Genomic DNA, 23,988 nt, shown 5'->3' with positions numbered 1-23,988 from the left:
ATATATCTGTCTGTCTATATCTATCTATCTATCTATCTATCTATCTATCTATCTATCTATCTATCTATCTATCTATCTATCTATCTATCTATCTATCTATCTATCTATCTATCTATCTATCTATGCATCTATAATTCTATCCATTGTTCTGTCTGTCTGTCTGTCTGTCTGTCTGTCTGTCTGTCTGTCTGTCTGTCTATCTATCTATCTATCTATCTATCTATCTATCTATCTATCTATCTATCTATCTATCTATCGTTCTATCGTTCTATCGTTCTATCGTTCTATCTGTCCATTGTTCTGTCTATCATCTATCTATCTATAAAAAAAATTGTGTAGAAATCCATATAATATTCCCTTTAATGTTTTTTTGATCAGTTCCAAATTTAGGGGAAAATTGACAAAAGGAATTTTGTGCAGGAATTATTCTTTTACCTTGGGAAGTCCTGCTAGGTTTATTGTTTCATGTTTCATGCTCGCATCTCTTCTTTGACCAAAAAATGCATCCATGCAAACAAATATCCAAAGAATGAATCACCAATGACAAAAAAACATTCTGAGCAATCACAAACTTGATTTCACCAGTGTGTGTGTGTGTGTGTGTGTGTGTGTGTGTGTGTGTGTGTGTGTGTGTGTGTGTGTGTGTGTGTGTGTGTGTGTGTGTGTGTGTGTGAAGTGTGCCTGCCGACCAATGACGAACACATCCATCCCAATGGGACTTTCTTCGTGACGTATTAACACAAATCAAATCTGATTGTCTTCCTCTCTGATGGAAAGTATTCAGACATATAAAACGGGGCGAGGGGTGAGACTATCAAAGAGACACAAGACCGCGAAAAGGAACTTTAAAAACCACCTGGTCACTTTGGGAGATTTGACTGGAGGCATTTCAGGACCCCTATCAGCGCGCGGATCACATCACCATAGCACATGTAAGTTCCTTTGATTTTAATATTTGAACATTTACCATAGTCACTTTTTACTTCTGTGCATGTTACATTCATTTAGACTAGTTTATTTTACAAACTCAAGAAATTGCATGACATATAGGCTACATTAATTTATGTCCACTGAAACAGTTTAAGTAATATTTAGTATTTTCAATACAAACTAATCATGGTTTTAGGCAAAGCAAAAAAATCTTATAATTAATCAAATAGAAATATCTTCTATAAAGAAGCCCCTTTTAATTATAATGTTTGCGAAAAGAGTGCACATTTTAAGTTAGTTTTTGCAAATGCATTCAAATGCCTTTACAATTGCATTCAAGCTATAAAAAGCATTTACATTTGATTGTTAATTAATGCAATGTTAAATTACAGTATGTATTCATGTATGCACAGGTTTAAAGCAATGCTCGTGAGGAACGGCTCTCAGATTTTGCTCTTCATAACTCTCTCCAGTGTTTTATATGCCCGGACCTTAAGTTTACCCTTCGCCTCCATGAGGTAAGAGCTTTATTCTATGAAAGCACACGAATTAAACATAATTCCTAACTCTTTTGTAAGGTTTTAAAGCATTTTATATATCAGAATACGAGCGCGCGCTGTCCGCGCCATCAGAGCTGTGCGCGCGCAGGTGACTGAATCGCACCAGAAAAGAAAACAAGAAAGACGATTTAAAATAAAAACACAGGGAAAGAAAGAGAAGAAAGTTATTTTTGTTGTCTTATTGGATATTTAAGTAGGTAGATTACAATTTTGATACGCTGTATGAACCGATCAATAGGGAAAATCCCGATTTAGTTTTCACACCGTTTCAGTGTAGCCTAATTTCAATAGGCTACCGAATTAAAATTGTCATTTAATTGTCATTGAGTTATTTTAATCACCTCCAAATGCTTGAAATCACAAACATGCAAAATGTACCATGTTAATCATAGTTTCCGGAAAAATAGTTCTTATTCTTATAGAATGTTAATACGAGTTCTTCTAGAAGCTTTTAGAATATTTACGTTTTTAGTTTAACTGGAATTTTGATGGAAACTGAGACAGACATTGCTCGAAATCTTAATTGAAACAAGCATCTTTTATTACAACTCAGTGCTATAAGAGCAACTGAAATAGACTGTCATTCACTGGTTTCTAGAGTAAAGTTGGTTATTTCAGTTGTGAAATGATTGGTTTCTGTGTCTGTGCAGAGATACAAGACACGCAGACGGGCTCTTCACAAGCGGATACAGTAAACTTCTCGGACAGTTATCTGCCAGACGGTACCTGGAGTCATTGATCGGAAAGCGAGTCAGGTAACCCTTTTTTTTTTATGCCAATGCATCCGGGTTTAGTGGCATTTGACAATCCGGCAGAGGTGAAATCCTTGACATGATCCATAGCCATGCTGGAACCAGCCTTGATGGTTTTCACTGGTCATCCAGGTGGTCCCAAAACCTTCTAAAACCATTAAACCAGACCTGAATAGTGGAAACCAACTTGGTGGCGAACTAAAACCATCAATTGTCTCAGACTGGTTTTAGAAGAGAGAGTTTTTAGATGTTTTATTAGGGAGAGGAGAAATCAGATCCTCTAATTAGGAGACAGATCAATTGAACTTGGTGTAACGGGGATTATATTTTGGTAATTTTAGATGCAAAGAAAGTTGTTTTCTGCTTCTTCCATATGCAGACTCTGATCAATCTCAAAATGTCCATAGGATTATACCGTATAATCTTATAATCCTGTAAGACTGGTCTGCCAAATGAATAAAAGTAAATGTTTAATGTCAAATGAACTGTTAGGAATGTATATCTGACGTGTTTGTTTGTGCAATTTTAGTGATGATTTGATGGAAGACCAGGCGCCGATGAAGCGTCATTCAGACGCAATATTCACAGACAACTACAGCCGCTTTCGCAAGCAGATGGCGGTGAAGAAATATCTTAACTCTGTTCTAACAGGGAAGAGAAGGTATAAAGCTTCACGTTCTTCACCAAAGAACATGTTTTGTGGTGTTAAACAATGAAAAAGGTATTTTACTGGTGTTTTTTCCTTTCTTCAGTCAAGAAGACCCACCCAGCATGCAGGAGGAATCGGCTGGCGGAGAGACCTCGTATCGGGAGAGCTACGATGACGTCACTGTAGACCGACTTCTGAATCATATACCGTTGGTAAGTTAGACGGAGACGTGCATGGCTTTGTATTTCCAACAGTCTGGTTTTCAAGCACATTTAAACACTGATCTTTTCTCTTCTAGCCGCTCTGAGGTGGGTTTGAAGGCAAGAAAACAACTCTCCTTGACCATCATAGGTTTTCCATTTACACAGTCTAGTATAGGACATCAGCATAATACTAAAAACAACGTGTTGAAGAAAAAGAAAACGTAAATGTTTGCACTGTACATAGAAATTAAACTTTGATGAGAGATGTTAGCTTTAAGATGCACATAGTGTGCTTTGGCCTTGGAACCGACACGTTTGCTTTGACATGTTTCCTGTAAATTGTAGATCAATAAATGCATTGAAACAAGCCCCGGACTGGTACAATAAGAGAACCACATATTTGGACCTGAAGACTGCTGATTGGACCCGTGAAATATCTCGAATGATGATGTATCTCCGTGCATTTTGTAAATTGAATTATTTTGTAAAATAATATTGATGTTGCTTCTGTGTGAATTCTAACTCTAGAGGGATCATTTGGGTTTGGGAGGGTCAGGCACTGGAAATCTTTATTTTTGCCATTCAAAGTATAATAAAAGGTTGAAGAGCCATACAATTCTTGAGTGCGCTCAATTTCAATGTTGCTCTTGGTCCGGCCACAAGCGTGAAACAAACTTTAACCATGAACTACAATTGATTCATGGTCATGTTTGGTTCCACCGACAGCCATTCAGAATAATGGGCCATTACTTTGAAGAATGTTCACACTGTCTCAATTATATTTCTGTGACTTATGACTGCCATATGTTTTCATCCCTGAAAATACAGATAAATTGGACTTAAGGAGCACAGGTGCAGAGCAAAACAAAAATGTTAAATATCGCATAGCACTCACTTTTTTAGAAAAATGTGGTAAATATACAGACAGCTGGAGTAATGATGTATGAGTGTCATAGGATGATGTGATTATGATGCAGTCTGAAGACAGATATATTCAGAAGGGTTTGTCCGCTCTCCATTCTTCCACCAAATCAAACAGCAAAAGGTGTGCGATCATTCATTCTTGTAATTCCAGAGAAAGGTCTCATTTTGTGAGTCTTATTTTGAGAACTTCCGAAAGGAAACGGTCATTAGTATTAGCCGGCCTGTGACTAAGCGTCTACAACGCATTAAAGGCAACTCTGGACATTGAATCATAAATGTCAGAGGATATGGAATGCCAAAGAAGCCGTTATATAAGATGACATGCACTGTAAGATGGGACTCTGGTCGCCAAAATTAGGCTTGTCTGTCAAATTAGATTTATTTTGAGTTGTCTTTTGGCCTGGAAATGTGGTTTGGTTTGTACCAATTAAACTATAACTGATATAAATATCTAAAAGAGAGACAGCTAAGTGGTCAGAGCTCAAAAATAAGGATGGTCCAGTGCCAGTGTGAGAGTGTTTGAGCCAGCAGATTAGTCAACAATGCGTTGTCACGAAATATTACGTTTGTTTTTCATGTGCATGTTTTTTTATGCATTGCAAGCCATTTATAGCTATGATGAAGGTTTGATATGTATATAATAAATAGGTTAATAGTATACATGCATATATATATATATATATATATATATATATATATATATATATATATATATATATATATATATTATATATAATAGTTAGGTTTGTGTTTTTCTGTTGGAAATACAAATGGAGTTAGGGTTAAAGTCAGGGTTAAAGTTAAGGTAACCCAAACGTTTGATTCTTAACAGCGTGGTTAAAGCTTAGTTAAGAATAGGTTATTATCAATGAGTGCCCTATTCTTTTGATTGGTCAGCCAGGTTGTTATTGTTGAAGTGTTCTACTTGGCTTAGGTAAGTGAAGAGGCTGTTATGTGTTCTTCTGTGGCCGTGCTTCTCTTAATGCATGTGTCATTTTAGCCTGTCATTTGTAATGTCAGTTGCACGTCCCATCTTTCCTGGAAATGCCAGAAATCAAACTGAATGGAAAAATAACAAACAATCAGAAAAAAACATGCACTAAATAGCATGTGTTTGGTCTTAATTTGTCACATTGGATTTATATCATTACAGCACTAAGTAGGAGGAAATGTAAAAACGGAGATGACTAATTGAAAATTACTCATGCACCAAAACTTTTATTTACGTAATATGCTCTATTTATATATGAACATTTATTGTTAGCAATGGGCTTTATATAGCCAAATGCTAGCAATAAATATTCATTTATCCATGTTAACTCCATTAAGAAACATTATGATTTTTCTAATTCTATTAAAGGGGTGGTTGATTATGATTTCACTTTTCTAACTTTAGTTAGTGAGTAATGTTGCTGTTTGAGCATAAACAACATCTGCAAAGTTACAACGCTCAAAGTTCAAAGCAAAGGGAGATATTTGCTTTTAAAGAAATTGCTTTTTAAGGACTATACAACAAACGACTGGTAGGGACTACACAACATTCCTCCCGTCCCTAAAATTTACATAAACCCCGCCCCTGGGAACGTGATTTATAGATTATCAAGACAGGATATGCTAATCAATGACTAGAAGATAACTACATAAATTCACCAACTAACCATTCAGAAAGGTTGTCTACATGTTATCACTTCTTCTTGAGTCTTTCAAACTCTCCATCTTTCTGACTTCGGTTTGAACATAAAAGGCTAAAAGTTTTTGAAATTTTCAGAGCATGTCTGTGAGGTAAAAGGACACAAGTTTTGAAGTTCCGACCCCTGTGCCGGGAGCAGCAGCTCATTTACATTTAAAGGAACAGACACAAAAACGGTCCATTTTTGCTCACCCTCAAAAATTGACAATTTTAACATGCGATATAAAAATATCTGTTGGGTATTTTGAGCTAAAACTTCACATACACACTCTTATTTTACACCTTGTGAAAAGGGCATTATACCACCCCTTTAACCCTGTAAAGCCTGAAATCTGAAATAATAGTAAAAAAATATTTGTATTATTTTTTGAAGAGGGACAGTTTATGTTGTGTGCTTTATGTTTTGTTTCATATTTGATACACATTTGAGTGGTGATACACTATTTTGTAATGTGTCGTCTTATTTGTGTGTAAGGCATCAGGCTTTTACAGTATATAGTATGGAGTAAAAAAAAAAAACTCAATTTTATTCAGAGGCCCAAACTGAGCAAATATTTGCAATTTTGTGCATAATATGCTGATATTTATGTACAGAAAGTATGGACTTCTGATAGCTTGTAATTTAATCAATGAGATCTTTATATCAGTAACTACTGACATAAAATGCATACAATTATAATTTGCTCAGTAAGTGTTCATCTTAAAATAGTATTAAAAGCTATTCTTGTGTTTTCTTTATAGAAATAAGATTTCACAGCAAAAAGACACGTGATCCAAGACCTGAAGGTGGAAATTTTACAATACTAAAAGGCCTTTCACTTGCAAAAAAAGGTCAACTTTCGATCAGATGACAGAAGGCATGTAGATTGTGCACAACAGATTTTTCAGCAACGATTTGATCATTTAGAGGCCTTAGAAATTTATATATCAAATATTATACAGTTGTCAAGATTACCTTGTTCTCATCAACTAATTTCTTTTGTCTTGTGCCTTCTTCCGTTCCTGTGTATTTAGTTGCTGTTTCCTTGGTCTCCATTGCTGTCTTATTAGTTTTATGCATCCGGAAACTTAAAAATGCTGCTTTCAGAGGTAAGAAGGCATCAAGGCACGTCCGAATCCAAAGTTAGCTTCAACTTGGATGTGTCCTTCGCTGCCTTTGATATCCCACAATCCTGTGCGTTCCATGACAGAAATAAAGATGGCGTCTGAAAGTTGCGGTTGCTGATCAGTTTGTGTGTAAATGTACATTTTTGCCCAACGTTTTCCACTTCTGATATTATATAGTGAGAAATTACAATTATAGTCATTAAATATTCACTTAGTTTTCAACAAAGCTCTCTGTATTTTGCTGTAGATCATTAAACCGTTACGCTTCCTAAGAAGTCTGTCTGAAATCAGTTTCATGAGGTCCCTTCAGGCAACAAGTCAGCTAGGTTTTCAGACATATTTACCCTGGTTAATCTCCAAGTCAACTAATCACCTCCCCCTGTTAGTCAGTGCATATCAGTCATCCTCTGTTCAGAGTCTGGTGTTACATTTAGTGCTGGTGGTTCCCGTTATTGTTCCTTGTGTTAAATGTGATTTCACCGTTCATCAAGCATCTTGAATCTGGATTTTCAAATCAAGGCACAAGTACATGACAACAGTAGGCTTTACACACACTCAAAAAAGGTACAAAAGCTGACACAGGGGCAGTACCTTTTCAAAAGTACACTTTTGTTCCTTTAAGGTACTAATATGTACCTTTAAGGTACCAATGTGCGCCCTTAAAGGATTAGTTCACCCAAAAATGAAAATTCTGTCAGTAATTACTCACCCTCATGTTGTTCCAACCCCATAAGACTTCCGTTCATCTTCGGAACACAAATTAAGATATTTCTGATTAAATCTGAGAGCTGTCTCACTCCTCCATAGGCTTCTATGTTACTGAAACTTGCTGGCCCAGAAAGTTAGTAAAGACAATGTTTAAAATAGTCCAAGTGACTACAGTGGCTCAACCATAAGTTTATCAAGCGACGAGAATACTTTTTGTGCTAAAGAACCCCCCAAAAAACATCTGAGTGAGTTCCAGTAGTGTTACAGCGCAGTGCTTCTGGGTTGAACGTCAGAACGTAGGCTCACTATTGGCCAGCATCACACACATGACCAGCGTCGGCCAATAGTGAGCCTACGTTCTGACCTTGCGATGCACTGTTACACTACATGAATTCACTCAGAGGCCCACACAGAAGAAAATGAATAGTTGAATAAAGTCGTTATTTTGGGAGGGGTTTGTGCACAAAAAGTATTCTCGCGGCTTGATAAACTTAAGGTTGACTAACTTTCTGGGCCGTCAAGTTTCAATTACAGAGAAGCCTATGGAGGAGTGATCCAGCTCTCAGATTTCATCAAACATATCTTAATTTGTGTTCTGAAGATGAATGAGATGGGTTGAAACAACATGAGGGTGAGTAATTACTGACAGAATTTTCATTTTTGGGTGAACTAACCCTTTAAGGAACAAAGTGCCTTTGTTCCGACACGCCCCAGTGTCAGCTTTTGTACCTTTTTCTGAGAGTGTACTATACCCTAACAACAGTATACCCTAACCTTAGGTTAATTCTGCTAAATAGGATGGTCAGTATAGAACAGACTAGTTGCTCTTTTCCTAAATCCCAATAGGCCTACAGATTTTCCTAAATGCAAAATATGAATTTCTCGATCTGATTCCACAGCTCGTGAATATTCAGGACACGTTTTTGAACGTAAACGCTTTTCCTTTGTGTTTTTCGCGCACAGACGACAACGTTTGCAAAATGGTCCCCTCAAAAACGACTAAAAACGCTGTATTCTGCTGCTAGGCCAGTAGTTGGCAAGGTCAAGAAACACCATACATACCAATAGATTGAACACGTGATTACGCATGCACATGATGTCATGCGTTTTTAGGCCCCCAAAACGTTGTTGTCTTGTAAATGAACGGCCAAAACGCATAAAAAGTTTTTAGCTGAAAACGGTGTATTGTAAATGGCCCCTGAGACTCCGGTGACCAGGCTTAATCTTTGGCTATTGAATTGTTGTGGTGCAAATCAGATGCTATGTGATTTGCCCAGGGCTGTGTGGAGAGGGCCAGCTCATTAGCTCTCATTACCGGATGGCTAAATGGGCCTGCTGACCACAGCAAGTAAAAATAGATGGATAGACTCTACACTGACCAGCTCCACTCTGATAATGGGTGCATTACCACTTAAAATGATTCAACATAGAAATGGCTGGCCAGGAACCACTTGTTTTGAGCATTAGTGAGCGTGTCTGTTTGTGCATTGCACTTTTCCCACATGCCACATTAGTCCTGTACACATTTGTAGGCAGTTTTGTTGCTCTAAGAATTCAGATAATACCATATACAGTGTTACTGAATTTTTACAATATTTAGATATTATGTTACTCCAAGGTTCTATAGGACATGTCCAAAAACACAAGACATTACCATGGTATCATGTCTAAAACATGGTACTTGCTCATATACTTGTTAGCAGGTAAGGATGATCTGAACACGCTTTCACAGGACATAAAGGAATTACATTCCCGTTCAAAAGTTTGGTGTTTTTGAAAGAAGTCTCTTATGTTCACCTAGGCTGCATTGATTTGATCTGAAATACAAACTGTGAATATTGTAAAAAAATTCTAATTGAATATATTTTAAAATGATCAAAGCTGAATTTTCAGCATCATTACTCCAGTCTTCAGTGTCACATGATCCTACAGAAATTATTCTATTATGATTATTTGCTGCTCAAGAAGCATTTCTGATTATTATCAGTGTTGAAAACAGTTGTGCTGCTACATATTTTTGGGGAAACCATGCTATATAAATATATACTATATATGTATGTATATGTATATATATATATATATACACACACACACACACACACACAGACGTGTGTGTGTGTGTGTGTGTGTGTGTGTGTGTGTGTGTGTGTGTGTGTGTTAGGATTCTTTGATGGATAAAATGTTCAAAAAACAGCATTTATTTTTGATAAATTTAATTGCATCCTTGCTCAATTAAATTATTATTTTCTTTCGCAAATATAAATATATATATATTTTATTGATCCCAAACAACAATACTAACCAAATTTTGGAAAAAGCATGATTTGTGTTTCTCCATTTTGATGAGAACAGAGCACTGCATCTTTAGAAAAAAATGAGAGGTTTCATTTTTTTAGTTATCATGCACAAAAACAAATCTTAACAGAATCATCCAGCCATGCAAGACAGTCAATCTATTAATCTCTACATGTTCCGCAAATCACGTTATGCTAATTTGGGGAGGAAAGGGACTGTAGCGATGAAATTTACGCTAGTGGATCACAACAATGAAGGACAATCGTTATTTCATATGGAAATGACTAATTTCTCACTTCAACATCTGTCCTGCATGCTCCTGACATCTTCTGCAGAGTGAATTTCTCAGTCTCACACTCTTCTGGATGAGTGAATGTGAGCATCAGAGCGGATCTGCTGTCCTTGGGGCCGGTGGCAGTGCGAGTTGAAGACCATCGCAGTGACAGGAGTCGACCTTTGGAGACCTGATGTAGTCATATGACAGATGCCAGTCATTCATAATAAACATCACACGTGCCCCTCACTTCACAGCTCCAATATAGGACACATGACACATTTAAGAAAACTGAAGGGCAGAAAATCTTATAGACGTACACTGTAAAAAGTGGCAGCCTGCCATTGTTACCATAAATAGCTATTTCCTGATTTAACCTATAAGAGTTAGATGTTACCATTTTTAGGTTATTATTTCTTCCAGTGTAGAGAAAAAGGGTGATATAACACAAGACAGCAATGATTCAAAAATAGGTCAACTTAATGATCAGAATAAACATTCTTCTGTCAGGTTATAATGTGGATTAGGTTGCAAATGAAAGTACAGTATTTTCAATCAAAAGTTTTGCAATGGTTTCGAAAATGACTAACAGAATTTATGAGGTGAACCAGAAACTGGCCAAGTAATAGTATACACACACATTTTGATCTCTAAAACTTTGCAGACCTTTTACATTCACAAACAGCTTTATTACACTCTGCATGAAAGGTAAGATTCTAATAATAGGGTTAGTTCACCCAAAAATGAAAATGCTGTAGTTTCACCCTCATGTCGTTCCAAACCCGGATCTTCGGAACACAAATGAAGATCTTTTTGATGAAATCTGAGAGTTTTTTTTGTCTCTCCATTGACAGCTACGCTACTGACAGTTTAAAGCTTCAAAAAGTTCATAAAGAGATCTCAAAACTAATCCGAATCAGGTGGTTTACTCTAAATTTTCTTAAGAGTCTCGATCACTTTATATCATGAACAGATTGAATTTAGGCTTTTATTCACATATAAACATTGATCAGAGAACATAAACAGAAGCTCAACCGAACCTGCTTCACACATGAGAACAAACCTCTTGCAGAAGCTCAAACGTGCTGTGAAACACGAGAATGAACCTCATTGGTTCTTGCTGAAGCTCAAACGTGATGCGTAACACGAGAATGAACCTCATTGGTTCTTGCTGAAGCTCAAACGTGCTGCGTAACATGAGAATGAACCTCATTGGTTCTTGCAGAAGCTCAAACGTGATGCGTAACATGAGAATGAGCCTCATTGGTTCTTGCTGAAGCTCAAATGTGATGCGTAACGTGAGAATGAACCTCATTGGTTCTTGCTGAAGCTCAAACGTGATGCGTAACACGAGAATGAACCTCATTGGTTCTTGCTGAAGCTCAAACGTGATGCGTAACACGAGAATGAACCTCATTGGTTCTTGCAGAAGCTCAAATGTGATGCGTAACATGAGAATGAACCTCATTGGTTCTTGCAGAAGCTCAAATGTGATGCGTAACATGAGAATGAACCTCATTGGTTCTTGCTGAAGCTCAAACGTGATGCGTAACATGAGAATGAACCTCATTGGTTCTTGCTGAAGCTCAAACGTGATGCGTAACATGAGAATGAACCTCATTGGTTCTTGCAGAAGCTCAAACGTGATGCGTAACATGAGAATGAACCTCATTGGTTCTTGCTGAAGCTCAAACGTGATGCGTAACACGAGAATGAACCTCATTGGTTCTTGCAGAAGCTCAAACGTGATGCGTAACACGAGAATGAACCTCACTGGTTCTTGCAGAAGCTCAAATGTGATGCGTAACATGAGAATGAACCTCATTGGTTCTTGCTGAAGCTCAAACGTGATGCGTAACATGAGAATGAACCTCATTGGTTCTTGCTGAAGCTCAAACGTGCTGCGTAACACGAGAATGAACCTCATTGGTTCTTGGTGAAGCTCAAACGTGATGCGTAACACGAGAATGAACCTCATTGGTTCTTGGTGAAGCTCAAACGTGCTTCGTAACACGAGAATGAACCTCATTGGTTCTTGCTGAAGCTCAAACGTGATGCGTAACACGGGAATGAACCTCATTGGTTCTTGCAGAAGCTCAAATGTGATGCGTAACATGAGAATGAACCTCATTGGTTCTTGCTGAAGCTCAAACGTGATGCGTAACACGAGAATGAACCTCATTGGTTCTTGCTGAAGCTCAAACGTGATGCGTAACATGAGAATGAACCTCATTGGTTCTTGCTGAAGCTCAAACGTGATGCGTAACATGAGAATGAACCTCATTGGTTCTTGCAGAAGCTCAAATGTGATGCGTAACATGAGAATGAACCTCATTGGTTCTTGCTGAAGCTCAAACGTGATGCGTAACACGAGAATGAACCTCATTGGTTCTTGCTGAAGCTCAAACGTGATGCGTAACATGAGAATGAACCTCATTGGTTCTTGCTGAAGCTCAAACGTGATGCGTAACATGAGAATGAACCTCATTGGTTCTTGCAGAAGCTCAAACGTGATGCGTAACATGAGAATGAACCTCATTGGTTCTTGCTGAAGCTCAAACGTGATGCGTAACACAAGAATGAACCTCATTGGTTCTTGCTGAAGCTCAAACGTGATGCGTAACATGAGAATGAACCTCATTGGTTCTTGCTGAAGCTCAAACGTGATGCGTAACACGAGAATGAACCTCATTGGTTCTTGCTGAAGCTCAAACGTGATGCGTAACATGAGAATGAACCTCATTGGTTCTTGCTGAAGCTCAAACGTGATGCGTAACATGAGAATGAACCTCATTGGTTCTTGCAGAAGCTCAAATGTGATGCGTAACATGAGAATGAACCTCATTGGTTCTTGCTGAAGCTCAAACGTGATGCGTAACACAAGAATGAACCTCATTGGTTCTTGCTGAAGCTCAAACGTGATGCGTAACATGAGAATGAACCTCATTGGTTCTTGCTGAAGCTCAAACGTGATGCATAACACCAGAATGAACCTCATTGATTTTCACACGTCAAGTGAACATGCTTGAGCTTCCGTTTATCATAAATGATGTGTGAGCTGATGAATGTTTATGTGAATAAAAGTCTAAATTCAATCTGTTCATCATATAAAGTTTGGACTAAACCGCTCAATTCATATTGATTAGTTTTACAATCTATTTATGAACTTTTTGGAGCGTCAACGTGTCAGTTGCGTATAGACTGTCAATGGAGGGACAGAAGATTTCATCAAAAAGATCTTCATTTGTGTTCCAAAGATCAATGAAAGTCTTCCGGGTTTGGAACGACATGAGGGAGAGTAATTACTGACAGAATTCTCATTTCTGGGTGAACTAACAGATTTATGATTCTAAGAAATTTGAATCTATGCATTTTGAAAATATATATTATTTTTAAGCCTAATATATGCAAATAGTTGATAAACGTATTCCTTGTTTTTTTTTTTTTTTAGTTTGACTGACAAAGTTTGTTTATGTTTAAACTGTGTAATCCAAATTGATGGACTTTTTATAGGCAATTCAAAAACATAAATCTTAAATTTAGGCCTAAATATATATTTTTTGAGTTGGGCCTAAAAGTAAGACATTTATGGTTAAAAAGCAAGTGTGCGTGCATTTGACAGTGAGTCAGAACTATCTGTTTTATAAGACAGATTTCATAATAATGCATTCCTTTAGAGCCAATAATCTACAGTCCACATTTCCAACGAACCCACATGCCCTTAATTCAAATTTAAACCCAGATGTGACTAAAATAATGTTAAAACATCACCCACCCACATACTCAGAGCGCTTTGCATCTAGTCTGAAAGGTTAATCACAGCAGAAAGCTTCCAACAGAAAAATTAGATTTGTATTCCCAAACAGAATGACTCATAATAAGCAATATGTTTTGTGTGTGCGTGCATGTGTGTTTCAGTGTAAACACCTGTTTTGCTCTCCGTATCCTCCGATGATTTGGAGCTTCATTTGTACAGGCTGTGGTTTAATAAATCAAATGGAAATACAATAATACACGCTCGCGCAGAGGTTTTCTCGTCCAGAAAGGTCAGCTCTGAGATTAATTATACTGAGAGGAAGACCTTAAAGGGACAGTTCACCCAAAAAAATTTAAATTTTGTCATCATTTAACTTACCCTCAAGTTTTTCTAAACGTATGAGTTTCTTTGTTCAGTTGAACACTAAAGAAGATATTTTGAAAAATGTTGGCAAGTGGCAACCAAACAGTTGCTGGACCCCATTGACTTCTGTATACATTCGCAATGGGGAAAAGTTTGGATGCCAAAAGTCTTTAAGTTGTTCTAAACTTGTAAGAAACTCATACAAATGACAGAATTCTCATTTTTGGGTGAATTATCCCTTTAATTATGGAATATTTCTCTAATATGACATAACCTTGCTTTTACGATCCCAATAATTCACTCCAAATCTGTCCTTTTTACAATTGCACATGCATGCAGGCTCCTATTTTTTGTCTTTGTGCATGCAGCGACTGCAACCCCAGTGTATGTGTGTTTACAGATGAAGGAATAAATGTAATGAGGAAAGCGGGGGTGTCGTTTAAGAGCCTCATTCAGCCTTGGGGAAATGGCCGCTCGTCACAAGAGTCTGTGGGACAGTGACAGCATCATCAACTACACACTGATGGTTCAGCCTTTAGAGTGAACAGACAGACAGGTCCCGTCTTGTCTGGTGGTTCTTTGTCAAGATTTACATTTGCTTTTATTCATTTAGCACATGCTTTTATCCACAGCGACATACAAATGAGAAAAAGCAATCAATTTATATCATAAGCTAAAAATATTAGCAATGGAGCCATAGTGCATTCCAAGAGTAAATCAGGAAAACTTCTAAACGAAACAGCAGAAGAGAGGAAATTCAATTTTATGGTTATGAATTAGCTGAATGCTGAGAAAGGATCAATAAAACATTAAAGCATTTAAAATGTTAAATGCTCAAAAACTTTAATGCTTTTCTTTTGCGGTTGTTAGCTTTTGTGAGTTTTGAAAAGTGTATTTAGTGTTAAATCTGTCACATTAACAAAAAGTATTAACATGTTTTTTTACATGGTACCATGGTAAACTGTATATCAAAATTACCATAGTCTGACATCTTCACTGTACCGTGGTATTATTTTAGTATAATTTTTATACTTTGTTTTATTTTCATTCTAGATAAAAGTTTTAGTAATTTTGTTGCATGTTTCATCATTAACAGGTTTTGTTTTTTAAGTAGGCCTATGTATAGTTTTGATGAATTCTTATTTCAGTTTTAGTTATTTTAGTACAATGAAAATGTGAAATGTTTTCTTGGCAACTAGCTGAAATAAAATACACTTAATTTTTTATATATATATTTTCAGATAACATTTATTTTGTTTCAAGAATAAAATTGCAAATATATTTCAAGTTTAAGTTGTGATTTTTTTTTTATATATTTTTTTTTTATAAAGGCATGCTTATGATTTTCATGGGTAAGAGAAAACAAATGTCTATCAGCATGCAGTGAAATCTATACTTATAATATTTCAATCAAACATTGACATGGTTTTTACTTGTCTACAGTTTGGTTTATATCCTCTCACAGCATTTTAAACAATATTCAGACTTCACAGTAATCAATCACATTTATATGGATGTTATATGGTTTAAATTTGTTAAATGGCATGTGAGGAAGCTGCATTATTGCATCACAAATAATAATAATTTTGTTATTCACATGTGGACCAAATATCTATCAAGAAAAAGTTTTACTTAGATGCTAAGGAGTACAAAACAACTGGGAAAAGAAACTCTTTGCCTATTATTGCAATCAGTGTTTTGTACTCTGAAAATACACACCTGAGTCCATATGGTTGAAACGTAATGGAAATGAGAAAAGTGGCCACATAATTTATATGTTCTGCTATAAATGAGATATTTTCTCTGGGGAGACACTAATTCAGATTCCAGCAAGTAGTGAGGTTAATTGTGTTTCAGGTTTAGCTCTGTTTTCTGTCTGTGAATCACATTAGACATTGAGTGATTGGTGTTAGTTCAGTGGAAACCCTTCGGTCTGAGATCTTCATCCGCTGCTCCTTAAGAAACACTATTGTGCTTGATACTGTAAAGCACACACACACACACACACACACACACACACACACACACACACACACACACACACACACACACACACACACAACACATAACTGAGTCTTTCACAGAATAAAATACATTAATTTTAGGTGGTGAAACTGTGGATTAAACAGCACAGGAGGAATAGGTGTCAATAGAAAAGCTCTCTGGTGCCATCTAGCTAAAAACAAAAACGCGTCAGAAGTTTCTGGTCTCCATTTTGCGTCTTCATCAGCCCACACTACTAACAGGAAACCTAATGATTGACCAGTTGTACACAAACTCAAACAGCTGATATGAGTCATGATGTCTTTATGAGTTCATGAGAGCAATATAGATGTTATGAAGAAATCAAAATAATGTCAAAATGGTTCATATACTGCCATACTATACGGAGCAGACCATAGCATGTTTATTGTGCTTAGTGTGTAGACTATCATTCTAAAGCTTGGGGTCAGTTTTAAAGATTTCAAATTAATATTTTTTTTTCAGCAAGGATGCATTAAATTGATCAAAAGTGACAGTAAAGACATTTATAATGTTACAAAAGATTTCTATTTCAAATAAATGCTGTCCTTTTAAAACTTTGTTCATCAAAGATTCTTGGAAACAATTATCAAGGTTTCCACAAAAAAGTTTTCAACACTGATTAGAAATGTTTCTTGAGCATCAAATCATCATATTAGAATGATTTCTGAAGGATCATGTGACACTGAAGACTGGAGTAATGATGCTGAAAATTCAGCTTTGATCACAGTAATACATTACATTTGATAATGTATTAAAATTGAAAAAATTGCCATTCTGCCGTTCATAAATCCTCTCCTGTGGCCTCATGGGATAGTAAAGTGTCCATCATATCAGAATCTCAGTGGAAGCAGTAGATCATCCGGAGACTGTTTGCCTGAGTACTAATTATACTTTTGTCACATGCTGTTTTTCACCTACTATAGAAGTATGCGATTTCAGCAGTGGACATTTCATAAAATGTGTACTGGGAATTGGATCCCATAATGCAATGCACTCAACCTGAAGTCATCTCAAGAATGCAGGGTTTCTGCAGGTATCTTCAAATTAAATTTAATGCCTTTTTTAATGGCATTTAAAAAACAAATGTATGCTGTACATGACCCATGACTAACCATGGAAATTATACATACATAATTGTTATAAAAAAAATATAGACATGTCCCAAATTCTGAATTGAAACCATTCAGTTTGACAATGATGTAACTATACCAAAATTACAATTACTAAACTGGTTCCGCATGTTTATCACACGAAAGTACATATTTTGTGACAGCAAATTAAAACATTATGAAGGCTATATTCAAATAAATTGATAAATTCTTCAAAACTTCAATTTTTAATGCCTATAGGATTAAAATCTAATGATTTTTAATGTCATTTAAGGCCTTAATTGTCACAAAATTCATTTAATGCTTTTTAATGTCCCTCAGAAACCCTGGTATGACTATTTCCAATACCCAGGGTTTGTTTGATTTGAAGCGTTGCTGCACACAGAGTACAGCGAGAGAGCAGATAGTTATATAAACACCTATAAAGTTAGCATGCACAAAGTCATGTGACAAATGAAGCACACTGCAAAAGTATGCAATAAGCAACTTTGGTTCTAATAGCCAATAAGGAATCTCAATAGTCAAGCATCAAGCAATTAAACTGAAAAAAAAAATAAATAAAAAAAAAAAAACCCTCCTACATATTTGGGAGCTCAATTAAATTGCCAGTCAATAAAGCATCAAAATGTAAAAATATACAGGCTTTTATTTAACCATTTAAATATGTACATTTGTGTGTGAAAATCTGTGAAAAGATAGACAAGAATGGTTCATTTCATCATAAAACATTCATAATTTTTTATAAAATCTTATAAAACAACATTTACAAAACAGAAGAGGCTGTTTAACCTCCTTGTTGAATCTTTTTGGCAAGGGATGATTGTAGGTATTCCTCTTTGTGCACAATTCACTTCACATTTTAGGAGGATAAAACATTTTAAAAAGTCTTTCAAAACAGTTAAGAACCCAAAGGCATTTTTTGTTAAAAGTTCTTGTAACATTTTCCCTTGTGGTGCTCAGAGGCGACGGACGTTTCTCTTGCTTCGAGCGGAGCCGGCGACGAGCGTCTTCTGGGAAGGGGTGAAGGCTCGGACTGATTTCCGGCACGGGTCAGAGTTGTGGAACGCCGACTGGCACAGTGTGCAAAACTCAAAGGCACAGCTGATGCGTGTGCACACGGCCTGCTGCATGTCTGAGTCGAAGCGTGCCGGAGAGCCACAGAGAACACACGATCGCAGAGACTCGTGCTGCTTGAGGGATCTGGCCGCCTGGAAGAAGAAAACCGCATTCACATCAGCTGCCAAACACACAACTAAACTCATGCATGCATCCGAAGAGAGACAAATTGACCCTGTTCTCATTCCCCAGGTTCTCAGAAGCTTAAGTCATATTTGGGGAAACCTCTATAGTGGTGAACAGAAACTACAAATAATTTGTGTTTTAATAGGTTTAATGGGGGGGGGGGGGGGGGGGGGGGCTGAAAACAACATTTGAAAACTGGTTTCAAGGTTCAAGTTTTTGAAACCAATACCATTAGTCTGTAAATAAAAAAAGAAGTGAAAACTGTGACATCATGTGCAGGTGTATTAGACTTAGGGCCAGATTTACTAAACAGGGCAAATTAGCGAGAGAGCAATTCCAAAAAAGCACCAATGTGATCTACAGATGACACGCAAATTAAAGAACAGACGCAGCCGGATCATTTCCAAAATGACCAACACAATCTACCAGTTAGGGTTTGGTTTAAGACGTGGGTTTTTGGGGTGGTAAATAATGGCGCAAACCTTAGTAAACCACCTTGTGTGATTAATTTAAATACTCTTCTCCAATAAATTTTGCATCTGAAAGGGAAACTCCTACAAGTGCGCATGATGTCAGCCGCAAAAACAACCCTGTTCAGCGCAAATTTATTAGTGCATGTCTTTAGGAAAGCCTGAGTTCAACACCAAAAGAGGGTTTGCACTGGCGCAAGCGGTTAGTAAATTAGCGATTGGTGTTTCTTTACAAAGTCACATCGCCAACTACTTGCCTGTCAGCAGAATACAATGCTTTTAATCATTTTTAGTACATCGTTGCCGTGAAAATGTACCATAAGAGGAAAAATTAGAGACAGTATGTTGCAGGGATGGAAATTAACTTTTTTGTCCACCGGCCACTGTGGCTGGTGGATTTCAAAATCTACCAGCCACTCAATGTTTTTACCAGCCACTTTCTTGTTTTTAACCGACAATGTGTAACTGCATGTGAAAATTAATACTACAAGATCTACAATACTTAAGCAGTTTATTTAATCTCAAGTCTCAATGAAATACTGACATTTTCTCTTTCTCTCTTATATATATTTATCTTTTTTACCTGGATGTGGCATTTGAATGATTCGTGGTCTTTTATGGCTTCCAGTTTTAGGTTTTTAGTCCCAACAATGAAACTATGGCTGGGCGATATGGACCAAAAGTCATATCCCGATTATTTAGACTGAATATCGATATACGATATCCCAATATTTTTTCCGCAAAGTGAGAGCAAATGTTCAGTCAAAGTCAAAGCCAAATATGACATGTCACAAGTAGTTTTATTGAAACCGGCTATTTCCACACACACAAGTACTGTCCCCCTTTACTTAACATGAATTGTAAGAATATGACTAATGGTAAAGACTAGTACTAATAAATAAACATTAGGCCTATGCTAAAGATATTAAATAGCAGTCCCAAACTAGTTTTTGTTAATACAATGTTGGTATGAGCCACTACAGTCATTTAAAAATATAAAAAATAACACAAAGAAAAATAAAGTGGCATTTTGGGGTTAATATGGAAACGACAGTTACCATGGTGAATACACAATATTAACAATAACTGTTAATGAACCATGGAAACTGCTCCTGGTGAATAGTATGAAAATCATCCCTGCATTACTTTTATTTTGTGTAATTTACAACGTAACGGCGTTGCATGCTCGTAGTTTATTTAGCACTTTATACAGTGAGGGGATACACAGCGCGCGCCGCCGGATGCGCGTGCAATTGAAGAGTGTTCGCTACGAGAACAGGATAACGGCTGACGTGACAGGACAAGAAAGTCCGTTTTTCTGAGGTGAAAGACTTTATTTCAGCGTACACTTATGTCCTCTAAAAGTGTCCGCCGTCTGTGTGAAACAGTATATTTTTATTTACCCGCCACGGTGGCCGGTAGGTGAAGCGAGTTTACCCGCCACAACACAAAATCACCCGCATTTGGCTGGTGGCGGGTGCTAATTTCCATCCCTGGTATGTTGGTCAGAAGAAAGACAAATTCATCCCTCCCTCGGCCAATCATGCAACAGTACTGATATCTTCTGTCGTTTCATGCCAAAGTATTATAGTATTATAAAAGTACACTTAAAAAAAAAAAAAAAAAAACACATCACAGTGTGTGAAAAGGATCCATAATTTAGTGTTATTGGAGGATTTTTTTTAAATTTACCTCTTGAAACTGTTGGAAGCGACTTGATTTGGAGGAGTTTTGCGCTCCACCCGTCTGGCACTGCGACTTCTTAACAGTCTTGTGAACGGGCGTCGAGGCGACGGTCTGCATGCAGGAGAACACCACCCTGCTCAAGGTGAAGTCTCGTGATAATGATCCCATGGGGCGGCCCGAGTCCTGCAATCAAAAAACAAACAATTAGAACTGGAAGATAGCAAAACAACAATTCTGAAGGCTGTAATCATGTTCGAACCACAAATATTCACACTTTAAGCGAAACTTAAGTTTGGAAGTTGTTTTGACACAAACGGCAATTTGGTTTGAGTATTGAGGGTTTTAGTGTGTGTGAATACAAGATTGAAACTAAACTCTTGTTGTGACTCTTTAGTAAAAGAAAACCCTAACATTCAAATCAAAGCATTGTGGAAAGAAAAAATGCTTTTTTGTGTGTAACTGGTGGTTTTTGCTTTGAGCTATCTAGAGGTAGTTATTTGACAAACTTAATTCTGTTTGGCGCCTGAATTAACCAAATCAAGTTTATTTAATTTAGCTAAAAACTAAACCATTACAATGTGAACTTTGCATTATATAAATGTTAATAAAACAGCACATGGGTGAATCAGTCCAGTCGTCATCTGAATGTCTCTTACCCTTCGCGTTCTTTCGGCTTTTTCGCAGCGCTGAAGGGCCACATGATCCTGGGAAATGATTTTCCGCCACGTCCGGCTCACTTTTTTACAGCTGCAATAGACCAAACAGACAGTCAGTCAATCAGATCCACATCAGTGTTGGATCAAGCCACAGGAAAAATAACGAAACTAAACAGGACTTTACCTTACTAAGTCGCAATCTCCCAGCAGGCCCAAGATCCTGGCGAGAATGTGCCTCATGTCTTTCTTCAACAGGTCACAAAGGATGTCCACAAACTGAAGTCCCATCTTCCCACCGATCACATTATGCAGCCCGAAATTCACAGCAACCTTATTGACGACGGTCCAGTCGTAACTTCTGCTCTTTTTATAGCTTTTGACCAGTTCTCTGCACACCTCCTCCTGGAAATTCAGCACGGGCAGACAGGTCGCAGAATGACACTCTGCGTCCAAGGATTTAGAGGACACATTTTCCACTTTGCTCCTCTCCAATGAGTCGACACCACCCACGTCCCCGTGATCCACCCGGCTGTTTTGGAGGGAAAGGTACCCACTGTCCTCAGTTAGGCCACAACCGCTGATAATCACCTCGTCGTCGGACGCCACCTCCAGAGAATGACGCTTATTCTGGTAGTTTTCTTTATTGTGCGGGCCTTTGCTTTTGGCCTCTATTGGGGTGGAGATGATGGCCTTCACCGGTGAGCTTGGGGCGGAGGTTTTCCGTGGAGAAACGGTGTGGCGCTTCATCTCACCGAGGTCCAATTTAGCTTTCTCCATGTGGCTTAAAACAGTACAATCGTCACTGTAGCTTGGACACTTCATACTGAGGCCGATTCAGACCGCAAACTAGAGGAAATGAGAAACAAGACACGTTAAAGTATGTTGGACAAATTGTTATATGTCATTACTAACCCAATAACGTGAACATTTTATAAATCCACATTAGCCAAACTACTAGTTTGACATTTACAAACAGTAAAAGTAAATATAAGTATTAAGTACACACAGGAAAAATTATTTTTCCCCTCTTATCTCCTAATAAGAAGTTCTAAACACTCATGACGGCTCGAACACTCTTAAATCAAGATACATTTGAGATGCTAAACATAAGGTATGAAGCCTTTTTTCCCTCCTTTTTGCTAAAAACAAGAAAAAAAAATGTATTTTTCCATTTGAATTAAGTTCTCATTTCTAACCTAATTGGCAGATTTGACTTGTTTTCGGCAAAAACTAACTTCATTTTAAAAAATATTCCCAGAACACATGACTTAGCATCACATTAACACTCACTTAAGAAGCTTAGATACACAAATACCTAATATGGAAGTCATTTTTTACAAAGTAGGCCTATATTGGAACTGCATTAACTAATTGCAGATCATATTGATTTGTTATATGTCCAATACTTTTATATAAAGAGTTACATAAACTCATGTAGAAACACAAAACACAAGGTCCCTCCTTTTTTAGGCTCAAATGGAAGCACATTAGCCTGGCTCTCACGTCTTAAACATTACAGCCTTAATATTAAAACTACATTGATAATGCATGTTAAAATAACGTTACATCATTCTGGTTGCTTGATATTTAATGTGTTCAGATGTTATACAGGGGATGCGCTTATTTGTACTTTTAATTTTGCGCGCCTAAGTGCATGCATCCCTGACGTGGCTCCTCATGATGCACACTACTGAGGCCACATACTAGCTTTAGGACAACTAACAATCGATGTTCTTAAGCGAAAATGCTCATAAGATGTCTTTGAACAGTCTCTATAATACAAATAGATAAATTGCATTTTACAAAAATACAATACTAGCAACTCAAATCTGAGACCATCACATTGAGGGACCGCAAAAATGGCCGGACAACTAACAACAATTTGTTCAAAATCCTATTTAAAGGCTTATATTTTCACGAAACTACAAAAATATAACATTAAAGTAGTCATCTCTTACCTCTAAAAGATAAAATCACGTTTGTATAGTCCTCATATGTCGTTACAAACACGTCCTGGTCGCTATTGCAGTGGCAGTGCAAGCATTTAAGCGGCAACACAATGGTTAGTGAGTTTCAGGAAAAAGCGCCACTTGCAAATGCATTTGAAATTTGGCGAAAAAACCTCTGGCCAATCAGAGCGCAGTGGAATACCTTTAAATGACCCGCAGCCAATGAAAGCGCTCGGCGGACGACTGAAGTGATGTCATGACGCAGATAGATCCTAAACGTCAACATGCATAAAGAGCGCCACCCAATCAAAGGCTCGCCTGAGGAAAAAAACGCTTTTAAAACAATAAATAAATAAAGTGGACTTTTAAAATGTTTATTATTATTATTATTTTTTTATTGTTGGTTTAACAGAGATTATATCGGGCGAACGTTTGGAAACATTAAGGTTTTTTAATGTTTTTAAAAGTAGTCTCTTAATCTAACCAAGGCTGCAAAAAATAAGTAATTTTGTGAAATATGATTATAATTTAAATGAACTGGTTTCTGTGATCAAGGCTGAATTTTCAGCATCATTGCTCCAGCCTTAAATGTCACATGAATGATCCTTCAGAAATCATTCTAATTTGCTGATTTGCTGC

At 37.2% G+C, this 23,988-nt stretch overlaps 2 protein-coding genes across 2 annotated transcripts; one reads left to right on the top strand and one right to left on the bottom strand.

The window, feature by feature from the left end:
* Positions 1-600: 600 nt before the first annotated feature.
* vip (vasoactive intestinal peptide) lies at positions 601-3,704 on the top strand. The gene is made up of 6 exons (XM_081351987.1): positions 601-932; positions 1,344-1,448; positions 2,141-2,245; positions 2,772-2,903; positions 2,995-3,103; positions 3,190-3,704. Coding segments are annotated over exons 1-6 (462 nt in total). The 5' UTR covers positions 601-930; the 3' UTR covers positions 3,199-3,704.
* Positions 3,705-17,971: 14,267 nt separating this feature from the next.
* On the bottom strand, positions 17,972-23,573 carry fbxo5 (F-box protein 5). Its single transcript, XM_081350417.1, has 5 exons — positions 23,359-23,573; positions 21,585-22,246; positions 21,401-21,491; positions 20,751-20,927; positions 17,972-18,554 (listed from the first exon to the last, which is right to left on the bottom strand). The coding sequence occupies exons 2-5, from the start codon at positions 22,220-22,222 to the stop codon at positions 18,303-18,305; spliced, it is 1,158 nt and encodes a 385-aa protein (XP_081206543.1). The 5' UTR covers positions 22,223-22,246; positions 23,359-23,573; the 3' UTR covers positions 17,972-18,302.
* Positions 23,574-23,988: the final 415 nt, after the last annotated feature.

The sequence above is a fragment of the Scardinius erythrophthalmus genome (genome assembly GCF_964197995.2).
Source record: "Scardinius erythrophthalmus genome assembly, chromosome: 21".
Lineage (NCBI taxonomy): Eukaryota > Metazoa > Chordata > Actinopteri > Cypriniformes > Leuciscidae > Scardinius > Scardinius erythrophthalmus.
The sequence above is the reverse complement of the archived record's forward strand: the minus strand, read 5'-3'. Positions and strand labels throughout refer to the sequence as shown.